The following is a 24,883-nucleotide window of genomic DNA, read 5'->3' on the forward strand; positions in this document are numbered from 1 at the left end:
CTAGGCCGCCAGAGCTCCCCTTGTTGTTTTGTTTTTAAGATGTTTCTTCTCAGGTTAGCTGATCTCCAAGAGGTGTAAAAGCCCACTACTTGAGTGACTGCAGGGAAGATGTGGAAGCTCTCTGTGCTTTAAGTTCCCATTTTGGAAAAAAGGTCATAATAGTGTCTACTTTCTAATGCAGTTCTCAGGAGGACAAAATGCTGAATGCAACGTGCTTAGAGAGAGGCTCCATACGTATTTACTGGCTGTGGTTACTTGTTGTCATCATTATTAATGAAAGACTAACTGATCATCTGCTCCTTTGGCTTTCTCTTAGATCCATGGGGTGGAGTATTCTGGTACTGTTCAGCTAGAGTGTAAGTCAGTCCACTGCAGGAGTATTGCTCTTAACCTTAAAAATTCGCTTCTTGTCATGCTTTAATCCTAACCTACCGTCTTCACTGACTGACTCTAGAGCGGTATTCTAACTCAAATCAGCACCGAAATCTCCCAGCATGGGCCTAGCTTCAATCTCCTTAATTGAAGCCGAAGAGAGTAAACATATTTTGCTAATATCCTCTTTACACTCATTGTAAATGCTGCTCACACATAATGGCAACTCGCACCTCATCAAATCAGTCTCCTTGGCCAGAGAGGCTTTGACACATTAGACGTGTACTATAATCTGGAAGAGAGCACGATATCAAGCAGAACGCAGTTCACTAAAGGGGAAATACTGCCAGACGCTCTTGGAAGAACACCAAACTCTATAAATGCTGCAATGATTGGTTCTACACAAGGGCAGCCGGAGACTAAAAAGGTCTTTGTGGTGTTGCTAACACCATAAGCACTGTTGGAGAACGTCCAAAATGAGGCCAGTTGGTTGCACTGCGTGCTGTACAGTTGTAGGTGGGTATTTACTTCTGCCTGGAAGTTTTTTAATCATCAGGAATTTACTCCATATCCCCCCCCCCATCTTCTTGTCTCAACTTTGCCTCTGACTTCCTCAGTTCCCAGGTTTCATGGTTACATGAGAGTAGCATGCCTCTTACCTTACAAAGCAATAAAATCCATAACTTGAATTATCTCTACTTCCGCATTTTCTTTCTGAAAAATCTCCATTTTTTCAAATATAATGATTTTTAATTTTGTTGGTTTTGAGAATATAAAGAAACTACTTTGACCATTTGAACATGTACAGGGGCATTTATGACATTCTTTGCATTGTGCGACCATTCTTTCTTCATTATTTCTTTTTTTTTCATTATTATTATTTTGTATGCGTGTACCGTCAAATCAGATCTGACTGGTACAGGAGGATATTGCGCCTCCTTCTCTGGCAGAGCATCTGGTGGCTTCGAACCATGTTCCTCTTGGATTGCAGTGCAGCTTCTTGCCACTAGGCCACCAGAGCTCCCCTTTCTTCATTATTTCTTGACCTGTGAATATAAATTCACTACCCCTTTTGGTTCCTATCTAGTTTTTGAACTGTTTTTTTGTGTCTTTGATCTCATATACATAGTTAATAAAATGATATCATGCTCTAAGTAGACATTTTTACTAGTTAAAATATTTTATTCGCTAAAATAATGTTTAGGTTTTTGGTTTTGTGCCTTTTTTTAAAAAATAATGTTTAGTTTTAAGGAAACTTACAGGGATTGTTTTTTGCCACTTTTTATTGCTCCCATGTTTGAAGGCTATAGGAAAAGCCCTTCTCGTGCTAACCCCTTCAGTCTTGTCTTCTCAGCCCTCTTTAGGGATCTGATTTCATCAAGTGTTTGCCTGCTGCATCTTCAACCTCTACTTCTAAGCATGTTCTGATTTCTCATAACTTCTCGCTTCTCTTCAGCAGGTTTCTTGAAAACACAGTCCCCTCTTATTATCACAAATAAACCACAGGCAGCACATCGTTAGCCTCTTCCCACTGCCCATTTTCTTCCTCTTCCATTTGCCATTTCTGAACCCTCCTCATAGCTGACTCTCCATCAGGTTTTTAGAGGCAATTAATCTCACAGGAGGAGAGTATCCATCCTCCTACGGAGCAGCTTGTGGATTTGAACCGCATGCCTTTGGGATTGCAGCACAGTTCCTTACTAGTAGTGGGCCACCAGAGCTGTTCCTTTAATGTTTTCAAGTTCTAATTCTATTCCTTCCAATCTTTCAAAGCAATATTAATCACAAGAATTATATCAACCAGCATGTGCTGTGCATTTACAGTGTGCCAAAAATCTAAATGTTGTTCTTTTTCCTCACCCTGTTTATTTGGCAAAACATATAAAAGAAAAAGAATAGTCTGGATTTAAACCAAGTGTGTTTGCTCCGAAACCTCTACGCCTAAGCCTTCATCAGGGAGTATTAGATTTAAATTAACAGTTAACAAGTTCTTTTGAATCTATTTCCATGTCTCTTACTTCTAACTCCTGTTCTTACTACATCAGGCTCTTAAAAACTTCCTGCTTCCTGACTAGTCTTGATACCATCAGTATTTATTACTCCTCCTTAAGAACAAATTTGATCATGTCATTCTATTGTCCAAGGATCTGCAATGGTCCCTGGTAGCCCAGCTTATCAAGTCTACACTTTTGTATCCGAATCAGCTTAAAGAACCTTTTCTTTGCCAACTTTTCCTACATTTCCACATTTCCTGCATTTCACTCTTTCCTGCCCAGTATGCACCTCTGTATACCCCTAAACCTGCTTTTAAAGGTTCAGCTCAATTGTTACTTCCTCCAAGGTTTCCTACACATTCCATCATCAACTACCACCCATTAGACTACCTCCTACAATAAGCTAGAGGTAGTCTTTCTCTTCTGTGCCAATATCATATTTCTACCTTTCATTTCTCCCCTCTATTTCCCCTCTCTCTATCTCAACCAGTTATTCAATCGATCACTTTTTTTAGATTGTACATTTGTACTCTTCTATTATTTTTTAATTTTTTTAACATCTTTTCACTTTTAACTATAATGAGAAGAATGAGAGTTCCAGAGCACTTAATTGTGCTCATATGGAACCTATACCTGCAATAGGAGGCTTTTGTGTAAACAGAGCAGAACACTGCATGGTTTAAAATTGAAAAGGTTGGATTCTCTCTCCATACATATTTAATCTTTATGCTGAGCAAGAGTTGAGAACTGGACTCTATGAAGAGGAATGTGGCATTAGGCTAGGAGGCAGGTTCATCCATAACCTGTATTATGCAGGTAACACAACCTTGCTTGCTAAAAGTGAGGAGGACTTGAAGCATTTGTTGCAGAAGATCAAGGAATGCAGCCTTTGGTATGAATTGCATCTCAATGTCAAGAAAACAGTTATTCTTACCACTGGACCAATAGGCTACATCGTTGCGGATGGAGAGGAAATTGATACAGTCAACAGTTTCATCTTGCTTGGATCCACAGTTAACACCCTACCAGCTGGGAAATAAAGAGACACATTGCACTGGGAAAATCTGCAGACCTCTCCAAATGACTGAGGAGTAATGATGTCAGTTTGAGGAGTAAGGTGCTTCTGATTCAGGCCATAGTGCTTCTAATCACTTGCTGTTCATCTGAGAGCTGAACAGTGAATAAAGATGTCAGAAGAATTGATGCCTTTGAGGTGTGGTGTTGGAGAAGAGCACTGAGCATCCCATGGATGGCCAAGAGAACAAACATATATCCTGGAGAGGGTATAACCTAACATATTTTGGGCATTTGCCAAGAGGGGCTATTCCTTGAAGAAGGACATGGTGTTGGGAAGGGTGGAGGATCAGTGAAGGAGAGGAAGACCTTCGACCAGGTGGATTGACGTGGTGATTGCTGCAGTGGTCACTTGTGTATCAAGAAGTGTGAGAATGGCACAGGATAGAACAGGGTTCAGGTCTTTTGTTCATAGGATTACTAAGAGTCATACTCATCTAGCAACAGCAACACTCATAATTGGGCATTCTCCTCCCGTGAAATTAACAGCTTCTGAAAACTTGTTGGAGGGTCAGCTATGGGTCAATTCCAACTCAATGGTACCAAAAAAATACCAACTCTCAATTTCTCAGTCCCTGCTTTTAACAAATCTTATCAATTCCTTCTTTATTAAGCGTACACAAAGATTACAGGGGCAAAGGAATAGATCAGCCATATAGTAAAATGGTTAAGAAATAAGTGTGATACAACAATATAAGTAAGAGAATAAAATGTGGAACAATAATGCAAACTTAAACTGAAGTAGTACATATTAGCTAAGGTGAAATATTAGGAACACAGTTGGGGGGATTGCTAGCAAACAGAGAGAGATAATATTGATTAGCTATTACGAACGTAAGTAACTTCCCAGAGTAAAGAAAACCAAAAGACAACTTGAATGTTGTCTTTGAACTCATGTAGAAGATGGTAATGAGAGGAGGGCTGTCTTCTCCTTTTGTTGAGTCTGTAGTGGATTAAACACATTGTGTGTTCCATTTAGGGAAAATTTTGCTGCCAGTAAAAGTTGTTAGTCATAATGAGAGAGTTACTTACTATGAGAAATGGTGGGATCTCTTTTTTAATAGATTTTATATATTACAAATATATATATATGTGCAGCTATTATAATAATTACATATCAATCATTTTTTCTAATTCTTTAAAAGTGAAAACTTGTCTCTGAGATCTTGGGCCAGCATTGACCTTTATAACATTTAATGGTATTTGGCTGAGTGAGCATTTTATTAGTTCTATTTTTGTCATGCTTAACATACTATGTGGCAATAGGAGATTATGTCTTAACAGCTATGCAGAGTATAGGCACAGAATCCAGACTCGGTCTCAGAGACTGAGTCTGCCACTTGCCAGGATTTCTCACTTTTATTATCTGTAAAAAGAATAGCTGATTGTCAACCTTACCGAGTGGTTGTATTTATTAATTGGTATGGGGGAAAACTTTAAAGCAGGGCCTGGCACATAGTAACTACTCAGAAAATGGGTAGTACTTTTTCCTAAGACATACGCCGTTCTATTATGGTTCAGACCATGATGTTCTCAAAAGTGTGCATTCCCTACTGAAAGAACGTTTTGCTTCTTGAGAGAATCTTTTTCTAGATAATTAACCCTTTAAAACCACTGAAGTAGATTGTATACCAATGAAGGAATTTTACTTTTCATAGAGAGGAGAGAACTGAGGGGGAGGGATAGGGAGGGAGAAAAATGCAACAGTGAATTAATGGAAATCTAAAATTTCTGTAATGTTTGTTAAAATTAATAAAATTTTTAAAAATCTTCTAAGAGAAAAAAAAAACACACCACCAACTACTGGAGTGAGAGCTTCTAGAGAGACAGAGGAGCAGGCTCCTTCCTAATGATTTACAGCCTCGGAAAGCCAATGGAGCTAGGAGTTGGCTCCAGTTCAGTGGCAATCAGCTTGAGGTTTTTGGAAAGATAACCTTACGACTTAGCAAAGAGAGCTACTTGCTACATTAGTCTCATAAAGTCATGACCCACAGTACTTATTACAGTAGATAAGGACACAGCCACAGTCACTACTCTCCATTTGATCCCCGAGTCTGTCACTTACCAACCATATGCCTTAATTTTCTCATCCATGTGATCTTAGAAGACTTCTACCACACGTTTGTGTTTTTGTTTGTTTGTTTCTTTGTTTTTAATGAACTCCTTTTCATGGACAAACTGCTCAGAAATGATGCTCTAAAAAGAAATGCAAACTCTTCTGTCCATTCGGGCATAAAATTACTCTGCCACCTGAATTTGTCAAAGGGATGTTAACCTGAAGGTAAGTATTTTATTTCATTGAAGATATATTAATAGGCATTTGATTAAAAGTATTTGTAAAAGTGTTTTTTTTTGCCCCTAGGAATAATTCGGGATTCACACCAGCAGACACCGTGGCTATCATGTTCTGTTCCACACACAAATCTCTAACACTGGGTAAGTGTTTCACAAAATTGATAACCCATATACACTATTTCCCTCATATTTATTTTTAAATTCAAGGAACTCCTAAATAGAATGAAATACTATGCACTCTGTGTGATAAAGAACAATAGCAAAGTGAGAATGAGTCATTGTTTTAAAATACTGTTGATTGAATGAGTTTCTGAGCACCTAAATCAAATAGCATTCAATTAAGCTTAATTTATAATCTTGTTTTTTATTTCCACAGAACAATTTTGTACAAGAATGTTAACATTAACTCTCAAGGGTAGACAGGGGCGGGGGTGGAACTGCTTCTGAAACAAGAATCATTCGGCAAACTGTGTGCTTGCATGACCGTAAAGCTGCCCCTGAAAAATGTTACTTCTTTTCTGAGAGCCCAGAGAAAGATGGAGAGGATGCTATTACTCTAATTCAATACAGCTGGTAGTTTGAAGTCCGTTTTGGAATGCTGTTATCTCTATTTGGAAAAGAACACCCACAGCCAGCCACCTTATAGTCAGCATTAACTCAATCTGAAATCGAAAGTGAAAAAGAGTTATTTATTTGTGGGACAAAAATAGATCAAGGAGGAAAATGCTATTTTCTTCTTAGCTTTACCCAGTTTAGTGCCTTTATACCAATAACCTGACCACACATTCGGAATCTATGCTTTTAATCATAAGAAGTCATTAGGTAATTAGAAATTTTATTGAAATAAACATCATTTACAAACTCCTTGGGGATGGTAGGCACACTTTTGGTAAAGACTGACATTGAAATATAGTAAAAATGCATTTTGGCTTGTGACTCACTGAAGTGAATGAAGAATTTTGACATTGCTCTAAGCCTGTGAGTGGTAAGACATCCAGTCTATAATCTAGAAGGTGAACATATATCACAATGTTTTTACTAATCTGAAACATATTTGTCTGACCTAGCCTCTATCAATCTTTCCAAGTTTATAAAGTGTTTTAGAACATTCTCTTTTAGCAGAAGTTGTTCTCTAGATCTTCAGCATATTAGAGTATTTTTTAAATATGAGCAATTTACTGCAATTTATTCATGAAGTGTCCTTTTCCATAATCATCATTAAATCAAAGTTGAAAGAAATTCAGAAGTCATGTTCAAATTCTGATTTTGTGACCTTGGACAGATCACTTCTCTAAACCTTAGCTTCCTCATTTGTAACATTTTGTTAGGTTATTGCAAAGATCAAAGACGAAATTTGAAAAGTGCCTGACACAGCATCTTATAACATGATAAAATGAATGTTGTCAACTGTACTGGAAGAATTGCTACAAATTTAAATGAGAAAGTCCATCTGCAGAGACTGATAAAGTGCCTGGCACATTGTTGTCGATGTTGGTGGTAGTGGTGGCATAAGGTGCTGTCAAATCAACTGTGACTCACAGTGAACCTGTGAACAACTGATCTGAACTTTTCCCATCCGGTGCCATCCTCGTGTTTTCTGATATGCAGGAGCCCACTGTTACAGTCACTGTGTCAGTCCGTGTCCGTTGCTCTAACATGATATATTTTTCCAAGGACCAGCCCCTTTTTAACAACATGCCCATACTCTGAGATGACATTTATCTATTTTTGTCTCTAAGGAGTGTCCTGCCTGCACTTCCTTTACGATGGGCGTGTTTCTTTTTTTGACAGTGTGGAATGTTCAATACTCTTCTCCAGCTCCAGGATTCAAAGGCACTGGTTTTTCTTCTGCTTTCCTTATTCATTGTCCAACTTTCAAATGCATTGGAAGCAATTGAAAATACCTAGTTTGGCACACCTTGTACTTTAAGCTGACTTTACTGCTATTTACCACTTTGGAGAAGTCCTTGACAGCAGATTTTCCCAGTGCAACATGCCTTTTCATTTCTTGACTACTGTTACCGTAGATGTTGATTGTAGAACCAAGAAAAATGAAATGTCTGGTAATTTCAATCTTTTCTCATTCTTTCGTGATGTTGTCTCTTACTTCTGTGCTAAGGATTTCTGTTTTCTTGATGTTGAGATGCAATCCATATTGAAGGCTGTGTAGTCTTCGATATTCCATAGTGATTGTTTCCAGATCCTTTTTCGCTTTCACCAAGCAAGATTGTGTCGTCTATGTTAATCAGGTTGTTGATGAGTCTTCCTTCAACTCTGATTTCACATCCCTGTAGTACAGTTTCTCAAATTATGTTTTTTCAAGTTACAGATTGTAGAGGGATGAAGACAAGATACAACCCTGACACAAACCTTTCCTGATTTTAAACCACTCTTTATTGTTGTTAAGTGCTGTCGAGTCAGGCAGGAACTCTATATTAGTTATTATTATGTTCATTATAATTTGTGTTTCTGCTTCCAGATATAGATTTTTTGTGACAAGTGTGATTTAGTTACTGACCTACAAGAAATTATCTTTTGTGTGCCTGCCACGTATGTTTTTGAAATATGGCAACTGGTCGTCTGTTGTTGCTGTTAGGTGCCATTGGGTGAACTATGGCTGATAGTAACTCTATGAACAACAGATCTGAACCTCCCTGTATCCTGTGCCTTCTTCACAATCTCCATCATACCCAAGCCTAGTGTGATAGACACTGAATCAATCTGTCTCGTTGAAGATCTTCCTCTCTTTCACTGATGCTCCACCTTCCCCAGCATGATGTCTCTCCTAAAATGTAAGGGACTGTTATGGAGGACAGTAAGCCAGAGGTCAGTATGCGGGTGCTGCCAGATGTGTAGGAGCCCAGTGTACAGGAATCAAGTGAGCAGTGCACCTCAAAGCACATGTGGAGCCAGGACTAACCCAAGTGCATTTCATCTCAAGATTTGCTTTTTGTCAAGAAAAACCAAAATGGAATTTCTTTTTCTTCCAAGATGTTTTGTCTGTGCTCCAACTGGCTGTGTTGAAGTCTACCCAAGAAGCATACCATAGTGTGGTAGTAGTCTTTTCTAGAATTTGAATTTTTCTACCAGTTTAATCTTTTGCCTTCATTTTTCTCATTCACCATTCCTGTTGCTTTCTGAAATTTCCAGATAAGCAAATAGGTGCTCTGAATACCAGTCACAACTACTTGTTTTTCTGGAAAGAACTGAATAAACGTGGAATTTCCTTTGCTTCTGCAGTGTTCTCTCATACAATAGATGGCTAGATCCTCCAATAAGATGCTAACTTTGTATCTCAGTAACAATGTAGTAATAAATCCTTTGGTTACTTCAATAATAGGATGTTGTTGTTGTTGTTGTTGTTATGTGCGTCGAGTAGCTTGTGACTCATTATGACCCTATGTACAACAGCCCTAAACTCTGCTCTGTCCTGTGCCAATTATACTGTCTCTGACACTCCCATCCCATTTATCCCAGTCACTGAATCCACCTCATAGAGGGCCTTCCTCTCCTGCGCTGTCCCTCCACTCTCCCAAGCATGATGTCCTTCTCTAAGGACCGGTCTCTCCTCACAACATGTCCAAAGTATGTTAGACGGAGCCTCAGAATCCTTGCTTCCAAGGAGTAGCTTGGTTTAATCCTCTCCAGGATGAATCTGTTTGTTTTCTTGGCAGTCCATGGTACATTCAGTACTCTTCTCCAGCACCACAGCTCAAAGGCATCAATCCTCCTTCTATCCTCCTTGGTCATTGTTCACCTCCCTGATGCATAACAAGTGATTGCAAAGACCATGGCCTGTATCAGACGCACCTTAGTCTCCAGAGAGCCACCATTGCTCTTCAGTACTTTGGAGAGGTCCCTAACAGCAGACTTTCCCACAGCAATGCGCCTTTTAATTTCCTGGCTACTGGTGCCAAGAGTGTTGACTGTGGAGCCAAGCAAACTAAAGCTGTGAACAATCTCCATCTCTTCACCATCTATCCTGATGCTGCCAATTGGTCCAATGGTGAGAATCTTTGTCTTCTTGACATTGAGCCTCAGTCCATATTGTAGGCTGCAGTCCTTGACACTCTGTAGCAGGTGCTTCAGGTCCTGCTCTGTTTCAGCAAGCAGGGTTGTGTCATCTGCATAACGCAGATTGTTGATAAATCATCCACCAATCTTGGCCCCACATTCTTCCTCATAGAGCCCTGCCTCCTGGATAGTCTGTTCTGCATACAGGTTGAAAAGGTATGGAGATAGGATGCATCCCTGGCATACGCCCTTCCCAATTTTGAACCATGCAGTGTTCCCTTGCTCTGTTCTGACAACTGCCTCCTGGTCCAAGTATAAGTTCCACATTAGAACGATCAGGTGTTCTGAGATTCCCATTCTTCTCAGAGTCAGCCATAGTTTGTTATGATCTACACAGTCAAATGCCTTTGCATAGTCAAGGAAACACAGGTATTCTCTGCTTTCAGCTAAAATCCATCTAACATCAGCTACAATATCCCTAGTACCAAAACCCCTTCTAAACCCAGCCTGGACTTCTGGCAGTTCTCTGCTGATGTGCTGTTCCAGTCGTTTTTGGATAATCTTCAGTAGACTCTTGCTTGCACGTGAAATCAATGAGATTGTTTGAGAGTTTCCACACTCTGTTGGGTCACCTTTCTTTGGGATGGGATAGTTCTCTTAAAATTGCAAAGCCTGCATACTGGTCCTAGCTTTTCTACTAACATCTCCCCATGTTCCTGTTTCCTTATCTATAAAATTAAGGAATTTGAATGAAGAAATTCTAAAGCTACTTCCAGCTCAAATATTCTGTCATTCTGTGATCACTCCTGACTTCTCTTCTGGTTTTATGTAGCCAGCATTTACGTAAGTAGACTCTTGATTCAGAGAAATTAAGTGGATCATACCTGTGCTGGGTTTACACATACAGCAGGAAGTGCTTGAGTTCTACTGCCAGACTGAGCCTTATGAAACCCTGTCATTTCCTGTCCTGACTCTCACAGGATCCAGGCATGTTTCCCTCTCCTGGTGGCCTGCTATTACTAGTGAAGAGGCTCTCCCATGACAAGTGACCTGAGCTACAGACAGATAATCACCCCAGTGACATTCTTATATGTAAGGAAATGATAGACCATCACTAGGAGTATAGAGAATTCACATTCCAGAAGGCAGGAGGTGGGAGCATCTTAGATAATACTTAGGATCATATTTTCTTTCACTTCTCACACAAAAAATAAATATAACTGATTAGAACATCTACTTGGCAGAAGGAGTATCTTTCCCACACACAATCACTGTCATGTAGCATTTCTTCCAGTCATTCTACACACATATATTTAATATTTTAAATATAATACATTAAATATACCTTCTGAAATGCCATTTATTACTATATCTATTACTCATATTTAGGAACAGCTTGTTGCAGGCCAAGTGTTCCCATGTAATTCATAAGCCAAAGGTGAACACTCTTACTTGAGATGCTTCCCGAATATTGTACACACACCTTCAGTTTCCTTTATTGTTCTTGCTTTTTCCTTATCTCAATCTTTTTCCATGTACTTGCATCCACACACATGCTGAATTTGATTCATTGCTTTTATTAGTGTGCTTGCCATTGATTGATTAGTTCTTCGTATTAGTACTTTTTCTATTGATTGATTGCAGATGAAGTGACTATTTGACCTTTAATTATGAGGCTTCCTATTGAAAATGACATTGAGCTATGGCTTCACATAATCCATCTGGAAAGCCTGACATGATGCTGTTCCCTGGAGTTCGTTCAGGAAGAAAGAGGATGCCTGGAGGAAGTGCAGAGCTATCATTGTGCTTCATCTAAAACAATACTACAGGGCCCGTTGGCCACTCTCCTCCCGTTTCAACTCAGAGGTGGAGGTGATTTTATATTTTGTCAAGACAGTGTCACTTTCAGTCAGTTCCTATAAGAACCTTGAACTCTCTAATTCTTCTCTAGTTTAATGCTGATGGTTGTATAATAAAGAAGAACTATTTTATAGAGCAGAGACTAAGAACCCATACCCTACTTGAATGGTTCAGTGCACAGTCAAATCTTATCAAGAAAGGAATTCAATCCAAGATATCCTTGTGGAATTGGCATTTTACTTTTCTCATATATATGTTTTTGAGTTTTCAAATCCATACCCTAGAAAGAGGTTATTTAAGGATGCTTGTGATCCTTAAGTAAATGTTTGTACTAGTTCCTAAAGTTTTTTAATAGTAAAACCTCTGAGCATTTCAACTATTAGCAGTCGGTTGTGAAATTCTCAATTGTTTCTGTTTTTGCAGTATCTCTGAGTTGATCTAAGGCTATCCCGATATTATGTAGATAGTTGATCATTACTTAATGATAAATTCTTATTTAATTCCTATTAAATTCTTATTACGAGTTAATTATATATTTAGCTATTTATAAACAGTTGTTACAAAGGTAATTACAAAAAGCAGCTATTTGTTACAGACCTCAGATTGCAGTTACACAGCTGAACTATGACAAAAACTATGCTTTATTGATTTTGCAAAGGTATTTAACTGTATGAATCACAACAAGCTATGGCTAACATTGAAAAGAATGGGAATCCCAGAACAATGAGTTGTGCTTATGCAAAATCTATACCTAGAAATTGGTATTCAAACTGAACGAGGAAACACTGTCTAGTTTAAAATAGGGCAGGATGTGTGTCAGGGATGTACTGTTTCACCATATCTATTCAATCTGTATGCTGAGCAAATAATACATAAAGGCAAACTCTGTGAAGAAGAATGTGGCATCAGGGTCAGAGAAAGGGTCATCAACAACCTGCTGTATGCAGATGACACAACCTTGCTTCCTGAAAGTGAGGGGGATCTGAAGCATTTGATTCAGAAGATCAAAGCCTAAAGCCTTCAATATGAATTGCATCTTGACATCAAGAAGACAAGGGTCCTTACCACTGGGCCAGTGAGCCTTATCATGAAAGATGGAGAAAGATTTCAAACTGTTAATTATTTCATTTTGCATGGATCCACAGTCAACACCCTTGGTTTTAGTAGTCAGGCGATAAGATCATATAAGAAGAGATGTATTGCTTTGTGCAAATCTGCTGTCAGGGATCTCTCTAACATACTGAAAAGCAGTGATGTCCGTTGGAAGACTAAAGTGCACCTGACTCAGGCCATAGTCTTTTTCAGTTACTTAATATACATTTTAGAGCTGGACAATGAATAAAGATGACAGAAAATAATTTATACATTTGAAGTGTGGTGTTGGAGAAATGTACTGAATATCCCGTGGACTGCCAAAAGAATAAACATGTGTGTCTTGGAAAGAGTGCTCCTTTGAGGCAAGGATAGCAAAACTTCATGTCTCATACTTTGGAAACGTTGCTAGGAGAGGCTATTCCTTGGAAAAAGGATATCATACTTTGAAAGGTGAAGGTTCAAAAAAGAGAGGAACACACCTTTGAGATGAATTGACACAGTGACTGCAGCAATGGTCTCAAGTGTGTCAGAGATGGGAGAGGAGAGGACAGGATTCAGGCCTGTTGTTCATAGGATCACTATGAGTCATACTTGACTGCACCTAGCAACAACAACACACATTAAGCAGAAAGCAAGCATACCGTTGGGTAACATGTATGTGCCATCAAGTCAACTACAACTCATCAACCATCCTCTTAACAACAGATTTGGACTTCTCCCTGTCCTGTGCCATCCTTTTAATCTCCATTATGCTCAGTCCATTGCCAATCCATCTCATTAAGGGTCTTTTTCTCTTTCTCTGACCCTTCATCTTTCTCAGCATGACGTCTTTTCCCAGTACTGACCCCTCCTGACAACATACCCAAAGTATACGAGACTTAGTGTCACCATCCTTGTTTGTGAACTCAAAAAAATTTAAATCATTGACAACTTCAGTCTTTTCTCAGTCTATCATGATATTGCATGTTGGACTAGTGGGGAGGACCAACCCCTTTCTGAATAGGTACTGAAAATCTACGCAAGGGCATAGTACCTTTGGAAAGACATAGTACCTAAACCACACCCCCATACATGTACACACGCACATGCACAAAGCTAGACACCAGTACAGCCATTGAAAGAATGAGAAACCTGTTACCTGAGGTCTTAGTAACAGATTTGAAGGGAGCCCTTTGGTCAACCAAGAATCCTGGCAGAAAGCAGTGAGTACTAGAGGAATGTCTATATGTCTTTCATTGACTATGCAAAGTCATTGACTGGATCACAACAAACTGTCACTAAACACTGAGGAAAATGGGAATCCCAGAACACTTGGTTTTGCTTGTGCAAAATCTATACTCAGACCAGGAACCAGTTCTCAGAGCAGAGCAAGGAAACACTGCATGGTTCAAAATCAGGAAAGGAGTGCATCAGGGATGGATACTGTCTCCACATCCTTCAATCTATATACAGAACAGATCATTTTGGAAGCTGGGCTTTATGAAGAGGAATGTGGCATCAGGATTGGAGGAAGACTCATCAGCAATCTACATTATGCAGATAACACAGCCTTGCTTGCCAAAACTGAGGAGAAACAGAAGTGCTTGCTGCAGAAGGTCAAGATTGCAGTCTTCAATATGAATTGAAGCTCAACCTCAACAAGACAAAGATTCTCTCTACTGGGCCATTTGGCAGTACCATGATAGATGGAGAAGAGATTGAGGATGTTAACAATTATAGTTTGCTCAGCTCCACAAGCAACACTTGTGGCACCAGCAGTCAGGAGATTAAAAGATGAATTGCATTGGGAGTATCTGCTATCAGGAACCTCTCAAGAGTGCTGAAAAGCAATGATGTCAGTCTACAGGCTAAGTTTCACCTAATCCAGGCCACGGTCTTCATATTTACTTGCTATACATCAGAGCTGGACAATGACTAGGATGGACAAGGATGACAGAGGAAGAGTCAATGTCGTCAAGTTGTGATGCTGGAGAAGAGTCTTTAACATACCTTGGACCACCAAAAAAATAAACAAGTCTGTCTTAGAGAGGGTGAAACCATGTTTCTCCTTAGAGGTAGGATTTTGAAGCTCTGTCTCATACTTTGGGGCACATAGTCAGGAGGCATTGGTCTTTGGAGAAGGACATCATGTTCAAATGGTGGAGGGGCAGCGCAGGAGAGGTAGACCCCAAATGAGATGGATTGATACAATAACCGGGGAAGTGGGGGTTGGTGTGTTGGAGTCAGTGAGACTGGCTCAGGGCAGGGAAGGGTTCAGAAATGTTGTACATAGGGTTGCTATGGGTCACAGGTAACTCGACGGCACATAACAACAACATGTTACAGATTCAGATCATAAACTGCCCGAACATCTGAACAATCTTTCCTATTTGATTATTAAATCATTGAAAATCTTGATAATTAGAAAACATCATTTTAATTGTTTACATGCGTATTTTTGTGAGCACGTGAATATATTAACTTTATCACAGATTATTTGATACAAATATCAAAAATGCTTTCAACAACTCTAAGAGTATCCTGATAACATGTCACTCATACATTTCATTCTAAGATTAAAATAAAAGCACTAATTTTGTTTTAGATTCTAAAACAAATATAATACCAAAAATAAATCAACGAATAGTTTCTATTACCACTTCTGATGCACACTGGGCAATCTTAAAGTAAGTTTTTAGGCTAATTTGAATCATGGATTAAATATGGCAGTCATATAATTTATTCACTAAATTACTAAAAAATAATTTTGGGGTTTTCTATTTAGTAGTGGAAGCTAGGACATGGATCAGCATGCATAAAGTTCATTAAAAGAAGCAAGCAAACGGGGACAATTACATACAGATACTGAGGACAGGAGTTATGAATTCTAGAACTTCAAAAAACATTAAATGTGACTTTTGACATAGGACAAGTTACATTACATTTTTGCAGAGGAAACAGGAATTGAGAAACATTACAAAGAATTATATATTCTTTATACTTTTTTGGGTCTTTTAAGTGTTTAAATAATGTTGAACGCAATTGCCTGCACAGAAAACAAGGATATTTGTTGGAGTTTCCCCCCACCCTGGCTCACTTCGATTCAGCCTCATAAGGTATACATCCCTTATATATCCTTTCCACATTTTCTATGTTCTCATTCTCAAAGTAGTCTAGCTGAGTTTTACTTTTAAAAAGTAATACTTGTTGAGACTACATGACAGAAACAGGCTCAAAAGGGAAGCAAAGGGAAGCCTTCCCTCCTGCCTTGATAACTCAGTGCTACACACAGAACCTGCATTTTCTGAAGCATTAGTTTCATTATAGAGCCTTTTAATTCCACCATAGAAGTCATATACCTCCATCTCCTCTACTTTGCATTTAGCAGAGGTACACATGCACCCACTGGTGGCTGGGGATGATAGAAGGTTGCCGTACCTCCTCTGACTGGCACTTCTGGTTTGCTGTTGTCCTTGAAGAAATCTGGGCCTGGGACAGAGGACAGAGGAGGAGTGTAACCTGAGCAAGGTCACCAGGGTGTACCTGAGGGGACCATAGACATAAATGGACTTTAGAGGCAGAGAAGACTGCAGAGCAGAAAGGTGCTATGCCTGAAGTTCCCAACAGTGGATCAACTGGGAGCAACCCATCTGTGCTTAATGAAGCAGTTCCACTGTCATAGGAATCCAATCAGGAAAGAGTTTCTCCATTTGCTGACTTAACCATGGCCAGAGCAAGCATGGACCCTTGGAATTCCAGAAGTTGGTTGCAGGCCTTACAGTGGAGGAATTGCTTGCCAAGAATTGCCAGATGTTAATAGGAGCTCAGTGTGGGTAAGCTGAACAGTAAGTGAGGCCTAGTTGACACCACAATGGCGTGGGAAGTGTGAAGAATATCCGATGATCTGGCTGTGTGAAGATCTCAATTCAATTTATCCAGAATAATTCTCTGCATTAGAATTTCAGATTGGGAGCAGCCACAGAAACTCTCTTGCTAACACCTTCAATACTGGAATTCTCTCATCTTCCTTAGCAGCTAAGAAGAAACAACTGAGTGCAAAATAGTTCAAATATTTTGGGTGAACCTTTATATTAGCCAAAACTCTGTCCCCAAGACTGCTAGCCAGAGCAAATGTTTCTGGGTAAAGATTAAATTGGTACTTGAATTTGGCCAGCCATTAAATCACTTCGTATCTCTGGGATGGAGAAACAATCTGATTTGTAGGCATTTGGGGATGCATTCACCTTCAACATCTGGGCTTCCCTAGAGATTGCCTATTCTGACAGAAAACACAGTCTCTGGCTCTCCAGAGGTCCAAGGTTCTCCATTGTCATGGTGTCCTTTGGATCTATCAGTCTGTCACCCAGTTTGATGGAGCTACCGCCTCCTCCCTACCAGAGCTGTAGGCCTCACAGGGTTAAGCAGGGTCATCCACAGGCCTGTAACCAGATCATTTTCCTCTTCACTAAGAGGCACATGGGAGGCCCGAGCCAAGCCAAACTAAGGGGAGAGAAGAGTGAGAACCAGGTGGGAATGCATGGCAGTGAGTGGGTCAGTGAATTAGTTCCTTGATGACCCCAAAGCTGTGGCTGCTGCAACTGCCACTGGCTGTCCCTCCTCCAACCACCTCCTCTTGTACTTGGGTGGGGAGGGGACTTCCTCTTCGCTCAGCACCTGCTCAGGGGGCAGCGGGGGGGATGCGTCTCTGAGGGGGAATGTTGAAAAGAGGGGGAGAAAATAAGAAAAAGTGAGACACAGACTCTGCCGCATCTGCTAGTTGGGAAGGCTGGAGAGGACAGGCTCTTCAAAGTTTCTTAATTAAATTATCTATAATTAAATGGCACTTTTTAAAAGAACTATAAGATATAACTTTGAATACCAGCCAGTCAGTAATTATGTATTATTTTGCAAACAAAGAAAGGAAATTTTCTTTTCTGAAAATATATGAATGCTTTCCCCAGCATTCCCTTTACCCTATATCTAGCACAGGCTGGATTTCAGATCTCCTAACTTCCAGTCTGTCATGAGTAATAGCATTTGAAAGTACTTTGAAAACTAAGAAGTGTTCTACTGATCCTAAGAATTGTAAATGTGCAATCTCAGCATAGTTTTTAAGTTCTTTTAGTTATTATGAAAAATAAAAGAAAAAAGAACAACCTTACCAATGAGCCAATAGGCACCATCATGATAGAAGGAAAAAAGAGAGAAATTGTTGATGATTTTATTTTACTTGGATCCACAAATCAACAACCTTGATTCCAGTGGTCAGAAAATCAAAAATTGCTGTTTTGTTGGGAAAGTCTGCACTCAGGGAACTTCTCCAAAGTGCTGAAGAGCAAGGATGTCAGTTTGAAGACTGAGATGTACCTGATCCAAGCCATGGTCTTTTTAATTACTTCCTGTGCACATGAGGGGTATACAGTGAATTAAGATGACAGAAGACGAATCAATGCCTTTGAATTATGGTACTAGAGAAGAGAACTGAACATCTCATGGCCTGCAAAGGGAACAAGTTTGTCCTGGAGAGAGTGCAGCCCATGTACTCCTTAGAGATAAAGTCGGTAAAACTTCATCTCTCATACATTGAACAAGTTGTTAGGATGGACAAGTCCTTGGAAATGGACATCATGCACAGAAAAATAGAGGGTCATCTCAGGCAGGGAAGACCTTCAGTGAGCCCTTAACAATGGGCTCAAGTATGGCAGAGATGACAGGAATGGCAGAGGGCAGGACAGGGTCCTGATCTGTCATTTATAGAGCCACTATGAGTCATAGTCAACTCAACTGCCCTTAACAACAACAAAGACATTATGTAAAAAAGAAAAGTGTCTATTGCCTTGTGTGTTATAGGACATTCAGTCTTCAAATGCTTTGTTGTTGTTATCTACCATTGAGTCAGACCCACAGCTAACCCTCAGGCAGGTTTTCAGAGACATTTAGTCACACTGGAGGAGATGGCCCATCCTTCTCCCACAGAGCAGCCAGTGGACTCAAACCTCAGACCTGCGGGATTGCTGTGCAGCTTCTTGCCAGTAGGCCACCAGAATGCCCCTCAGATGCTTAGTAGTGTCATGCCATGGCTTCAGATGCTTAGTAGCCATAAGTATTTCCCAAACCATGTATTTGTATCTTGTCTGCACACCAGTTGACATTCATTACTTGTAATTTCTTTTTCAGCATAAAGTTTTATATTTCTGTCTAAAGTAAGTTTTGTGACCTATTCTTACCTATCAGGAAACAATGTCATGTGTACCCATTTCCTAAAAACTACAGGCCATGCTGCTGTTTGACAATAAACCACTAAAGTAGAATTAGAAATACAGATTAAGATAGAAAGCAGAAGTCTGTCTTTGGAGGGTGGCCATGAATGTATTTCTGTCTGTTAGCTTTCTAGAGTCACAGCTCTGTAAGGAACAGCAGTGGGTGGGCCTCTCTCCTTGACAGATTCTTCAAGATGCCACTGTAATTACAGTCTCACTACTGAAAAGGCAGGGCATGTCTGTCTGTTTGTGGTGTTTGCTGATATACAGCAAAAAAGAAGAGAAATTTATTTTTCAAGTCAAATGATAGCCATACTGTTTCTGTGTGAACCGCTTTGCTTTGAATTTTTTTTTTTTATTCTGAATGTGGTTTCTGGAAACATATCTAGATTTTGTTATAAACATTTCAGACAGTAGCAGGATAAACCTCTTCAGGGAACACCCAGTCTGGCCCTCCTGACAAAGTAGAGGGTCAGTGAACAAGAGGACAACCTCCAAGGAGGTGGAGTGGCACGGGGACTCTAAAAGCAGACATGAGCACAGCAGACACTGTGAGGGTGACACAGGATCCAACAGGACACAGTTCTGTAGTTCACAGGGTTGCTGGGAGGGGAAACCAGCTCTCTGGCACCTCACAATAACAACGTGACTTGGAGGTTTAGTTATAAGCCATACTTCAAGATTTGAAAAATACTGCTTTATACTTTGCCTAGGTTAAAGGAGGATTTCTCCCCTTCAGATAGATATAGGTAACGTGATAGGCTTTGGCTTCAGCTGCCCCCTGAACTTTAACCAGTATTCCTGATAGTACAGGGGAACCAGAGTAATAAGAATTGTTACAGTAATTCTTGATTTGCAAAAATGTCCTATTGCACTTTGATTAGTTCTCCTTACATAATGGGCTTTCTATGCCTTTTGATATTGTAGGTTTTAAACTGCTCTATTTTCTCTACATGTTTTCTACAGTAGTAACACCAAACATATATTGGATACTTAATAAGCAAGCACACTGTGTTAAGGGCTTGTTAATATGAAATAGTTGAATAATTGACTTTAAAATGGTTTTTAGAGTATTTGTAGTGTGGTATCCTGAACATACTGTCCTACACAGACCAGTTAGTTCAAACTTCCGCTCCAAGGACAGGCAGGTACTCTAATGGAAATTCTCAGTGGCGTGTTTGTATACTATATTATCAAATAGGAAGTACTCCAGAGGTATCTGCAACCAATGTTCCAACCTGGGACTTCACAAGTTAGCAGAGTGAATTCTGGGGTAGGTTTATGTTGTTGATGTTAGTGACATTAATTTGTATCATGAATTTTACAAAACGGGTTTTCCAGAGATAGGTGGACTGCCTATATATAATACTTCAGAGACGCTTCATTTGCCAAAAGAATCTGACAAGCTCTTGATATTTAGAGCTTGATATATACTCCTCGAGAGAGTGCTGGAGGATCTATCCCTGCCTCTGCTCTGAGATGGCCTAAGAAAGGGTAATATGTATTTTGCGTGAGGGTCCTGCTCAGAGCACTTGGAAGATCAGAACTGGGACCTGAGTTTACTGAGTAGGCTGTATAAACTATTTTTGTGCTTGACAGCTAATACGTCTTCAGTTAAAAATACCTGTGTGTGTGCGTGTGTGTGTGCATGTGCACGCTTACTTCCATCAGCTACTGCTAGCAAAATTGCCAGAGTGAAAACTAACCCTCACCTATATCAAACTTTTTTGGCTACTCCCACATATCTGTCGGAAAGAATCTGGGGCTTACGCACAGCCTGCGTGGCACAGGTAACCTTCCAGTGCTCTTTTATTTACACTAGCTCAGATGACTCTCACGGTCACACTGGATAGGGAAAAGTGAGTTTCCAAAGTGATAAATAGCATGCCCAGTCACACAGATCCAGATGCCAATGTCAAAATGCATGCTCAGATTTGCTCTTAAGTCCAGCTCTTGGCCATGGTGCTAAACTGAGGTGGGAGTTCTGAAGTCTGAACTCCAAGCTGGCCATGAGGAGACCTGGGTAGCTGTGAAAAGTTTATACTAGATAATGCCTGGGCCTTCAAGTTCTGACACCCAATGACTCATTATTTTGAAAAATTGGTTTACATTACTTAATAAGAGTCATGAGCCCTACGGAGGGTCACCCTTAGGTCAACATTTTCCCACAGTGGCCCTCTGATCACCTTCCTCAAAAGCACAGAGGATTATATGGCTATAGATGCAGATTTGCAGGTCTTGCTCTTGCCCTGTGACTGCTATTAGTTGCTTTTGAATCGGCTTTGACTCACTGCAGCATTACGTTTCACATATTGTCCAGGCTTGTACCATCTCCAAGGACCACTGGTAATACCCCAGTAGATAAAGCTACAGCTGAGAAGCGATACAGGCCAGCATCTTGAAATCAACAGTAGTTCTGAAGTAGAAAGATGTGGCAGTCAGCTTCCATAAAGATTATAGTCTTAGAAACCCTCTGTGCAGTTCTTCCCTGCCTATAAGGTTGCTGTGAATCGACTCAGCAGCAACAGGTCTGGTGTTTGGGTACAATCTTTGTGATTGTTGTTATGTTTTAGTCAATTGGTACAGTTATACCCTGATTCAACATTGTTTATGGTTGAGACCTATATCTGGTATCTGATTTTTTTTTTTTGTAACATACTCCACAAAGGAGAGTTGTAGGCAAGCTAAAGTTTCAGAGCCACCACATCACATCCATACAGAAGCACCTCTCAGTTCTCAGAGGGACAAGAACACCTGGAACCTGGGCAGGGGAGGGGAGCGCTTTTGACTTCTAGCCCTTCAGTCAGACTACTACTATGCAGGGAGCTTTGGTGTCTCAATCCGTAGGCAGTTGCACTGCTAACCCGAAGGTGGTGCTCCTCTGGTACTTCAAATTACCAACAGCTCCACTGGAGAAGGATGGATAATCTTCCTCCTGTGCAATTTGTTGTTATTGTTGATTGCCTTCAAGTCTACCTTGACTCACAGTGACCCTACGAACAGAAGGCCTGAAGCCCCTGTACAACTGTTGACATTTATCAAAGTTCATAGAGTTTCGGAGACATGTTATTTAGGAAGTGGATGCCACTCCTGCCTCCAAACCTGTCATAGTATGTTATTGTTGTTATGTGCCAGTGAGTCACCTGCGATGCATAGCGACCCTATGTATAGCAGCTCTGAACCCTTCACTGTCCTGAGCCTGCCTCGCTAATTCCGACACACCAACACCCATTGTTCCAGTCACTGTATCAATCCATCTCATCTGGGTCTCCCTCTTCTGCACTATCCATCCACCCTTCCGAGCATGATGTCCTTCTCCAAGGATCAGTCTCTCCTGGCCCTGTGGCCAAAGTAAGTGAGGTGGAGCTTCAAAATCCTAGCCACCAAGAAAAGTCTTGGCTTCACCCTCTCCAAGGCAGACCAATTTCTTTTCTTGGAAGTCCATGGCATGTTCAACACTCTTCTCCAGCACCACAACTCAAAGGCTTTGATTCTTCTTCTGTCAACCTTAGTCACTGTCCAACTCTCTGAAGCATATCAAGTAATGAGAAGACATGGCCTGGATTAGACACACCTTTGCATCTAGACTGACATTGTTGCTCTTCAGTACTCTGGAGAGGTCATGACAGCACATTTTCCCAATGCAATTTGTCTTTTGATTTCCTAACTGCTGATGTTAAGAGTGTTGACTGTGGAATTTACAGCCTCAGAAACCTACGAATCAGTTCGAACTCCACAGCAATAACTTTTTTGCTACTATTAAGTCATGTTTTATGCAAGTGCTTTTTGCTGACAGTAGGAAGTAGTTTGGGTCAACCCTGAGTTAAGTTTGGTATAGCTGTATACATTCAGGTGTGCTTCTTTTTTGTTTGTTGTTTATTATTTTTTTTCATGTTGTTATTTTGGCATGGCTACTTGTAGAGACACTTTCACCTCCTCCTTAGTCAAAAGGAAAGACTTTAGTGCATTGATTTGTGACACCCTACTAGGTACTATCTAAGAAAAATTTAAAAAAAAAAAATTTAAAAGCAATACTCTGGGATTCTGATTTCCAAAAATCACACACTTCTTCCTTCCAGGGCTTCAGTCTATCGTACCATGGTCCCATCTCAGACTCTCTGCCATCAAGTTGATTCTGACGCCTAGTGACTGGCCCACCATTGGGTTTCTGAGGCTGTAGTCTTAATGAGAAGAGACTTCGGATCTTTCTCAGGGAAGGTGCTGGTGGATCCATCTCCAAGCAATGCTCTTTATTTTTGGTTAGCAACAAAACACAATCCAACTATGTCTCCAGAGCTCCTTATGATCCTGTCTATAGTAGGAAAAGACGTGGCTCAGGTTTTTCCATCTGGAGTACCACTGTTTTACCTAAGTTTAAATGTTCTTTTGAATTCTCATTGTGCCTGTCTGGTTAAACCAGAATCTTTAGAAGTATGTGAGTGCCAGTCCTCTATAAGGTTCAATCCGAACAAACAAAGTCATCATTTCACACCCACGGTACCTAGCAGTCACTCCACAAGTATGGTTTTCTTTAAGGTCATGTCTTTCTGCAAAGTTAGTTATTATTCTTGAGCATATTTAAAATAATTTTCAAAATGTCTTCTACTTGAAAATTATCCCAATAAAAGTTCTGTAATTAAAATGAGCATATGTTTCCCAACTGTAATACTGTAGGGTACTGTGGAAAGAGAAATTGTCTTTCCAAAATTCCGAGAGAATCACTGCTTTCCAGAAGTCAGAGCTCTGAGAAGGTGAACAAGTTTCATGTGATAATAAACACTTGCCATACTTGTTTGGAAACAGAAGGAGGCCGATGTGGGTTTGGGCAGCATCCATGGTGGGAAGTTTTGGTTCGTGCCGCGGTCTTCACCTGTCACTAGTCTCAAACATTTTATAAATGCTCTGAACCTCTTCTTGAGTGATGTCAGTGGCAAACCCCTTCCCTCCTCAGTCCTGCAGACAAAACACAATTTGATACTGCTTCCTGGTTGTTTCTTCTTCTTGTTTAGTACCACAGGGTCAGAACCGACCCATAGCTGACCTTCCAGTGGGTTTTCAGAGGCAATTGGTCACACAGGAAGATATTGTCTTTCTTCTGTGAAGGAGCAGCAGGTAGATTTGAACCACGTGCCTTCAGGATTAAAGCACAACTTCATAATAAGGAATTGCACTGCCAACTGAAAGGAACATGGTTCAAATCCACCAGTTGCTCTGCTGGAGAAAGATGGGCAATCTCCTCTCATGCAATTTACTACCTATGAAAAATCCACTGAAGTGTCAGCTATGGGTCATTTCCTACTCGACAATACACAACACAACTTCTTACAATAATAGTAATTCAAACAGTTACCATTTTGGAGATGCAGACTCATGTCAGACTCTGTAATAAGTACTTAATATTGCTGTTTCACTTCCCAAGAGTACAACCACCCTTTGAGACAGTTTTCATGTGAAGTCATTTTGAACAGATGTGGAATCGTGAAGAGTATTAAGACAAGGCAGCTCAGGATCCTGTTGCTGGTACAGGCGGGTTGGAGACCTAGGTCTCTGGGCCGGAGCTCAGCTCTTTTCTGTCATAATGCACAGCCTTCTGGGAATACCTGAGATAGTGTGACAGCATGTGGGATGCTATCCCTGGTCCAGTCACCAGGATGGAACAGGAGCCAGAAGGACCAAGTGTTTACAGCTGAGCTCCGCCAGCACTTGTCACCCCTCCTGCTCAAAGGCGGGGGCACATCAGAATCCTCATGTGTGGTACGTGGCATCTCTCACTATAGACAAAATCTTCATGCTTCTTGCAGTCATCTCTTTGTGTGAGACACTTGTAATTCCAGCTTTTATTCTGTTTAAAAGTCCTTGTTTTTATACCTCACCACAGTCAGAAGATGAGTTGTGGGAGGATGTCAAAGGCATCATCCAGGAAGAGTGCAAATGGTCATT

At 40.4% G+C, this 24,883-nt stretch overlaps 1 protein-coding gene and 1 pseudogene across 1 annotated transcript in view; one reads left to right on the plus strand and one right to left on the minus strand.

Annotated features, from left to right (window-relative positions):
* The window catches only part of SLC10A7 (solute carrier family 10, member 7), a 395,560-nt gene that overhangs the window by 342,969 nt on the left and 27,708 nt on the right, over positions 1–24,883 (plus strand). Inside the window, exon 10 of the mRNA XM_006887000.1 lies at positions 5,803–5,876. Within this exon, the coding sequence (XP_006887062.1) occupies positions 5,803–5,876 (74 nt within the window). The remainder of the gene's footprint in view (positions 1–5,802; positions 5,877–24,883) is intronic.
* LOC102856585 lies at positions 15,897–17,011 on the minus strand (annotated as a pseudogene).

This window comes from Elephantulus edwardii, unplaced genomic scaffold (genome assembly GCF_000299155.1).
Source record: "Elephantulus edwardii isolate Elephantulus edwardi_28Jun2011 unplaced genomic scaffold, EleEdw1.0 scaffold00053, whole genome shotgun sequence".
Lineage (NCBI taxonomy): Eukaryota > Metazoa > Chordata > Mammalia > Macroscelidea > Macroscelididae > Elephantulus > Elephantulus edwardii.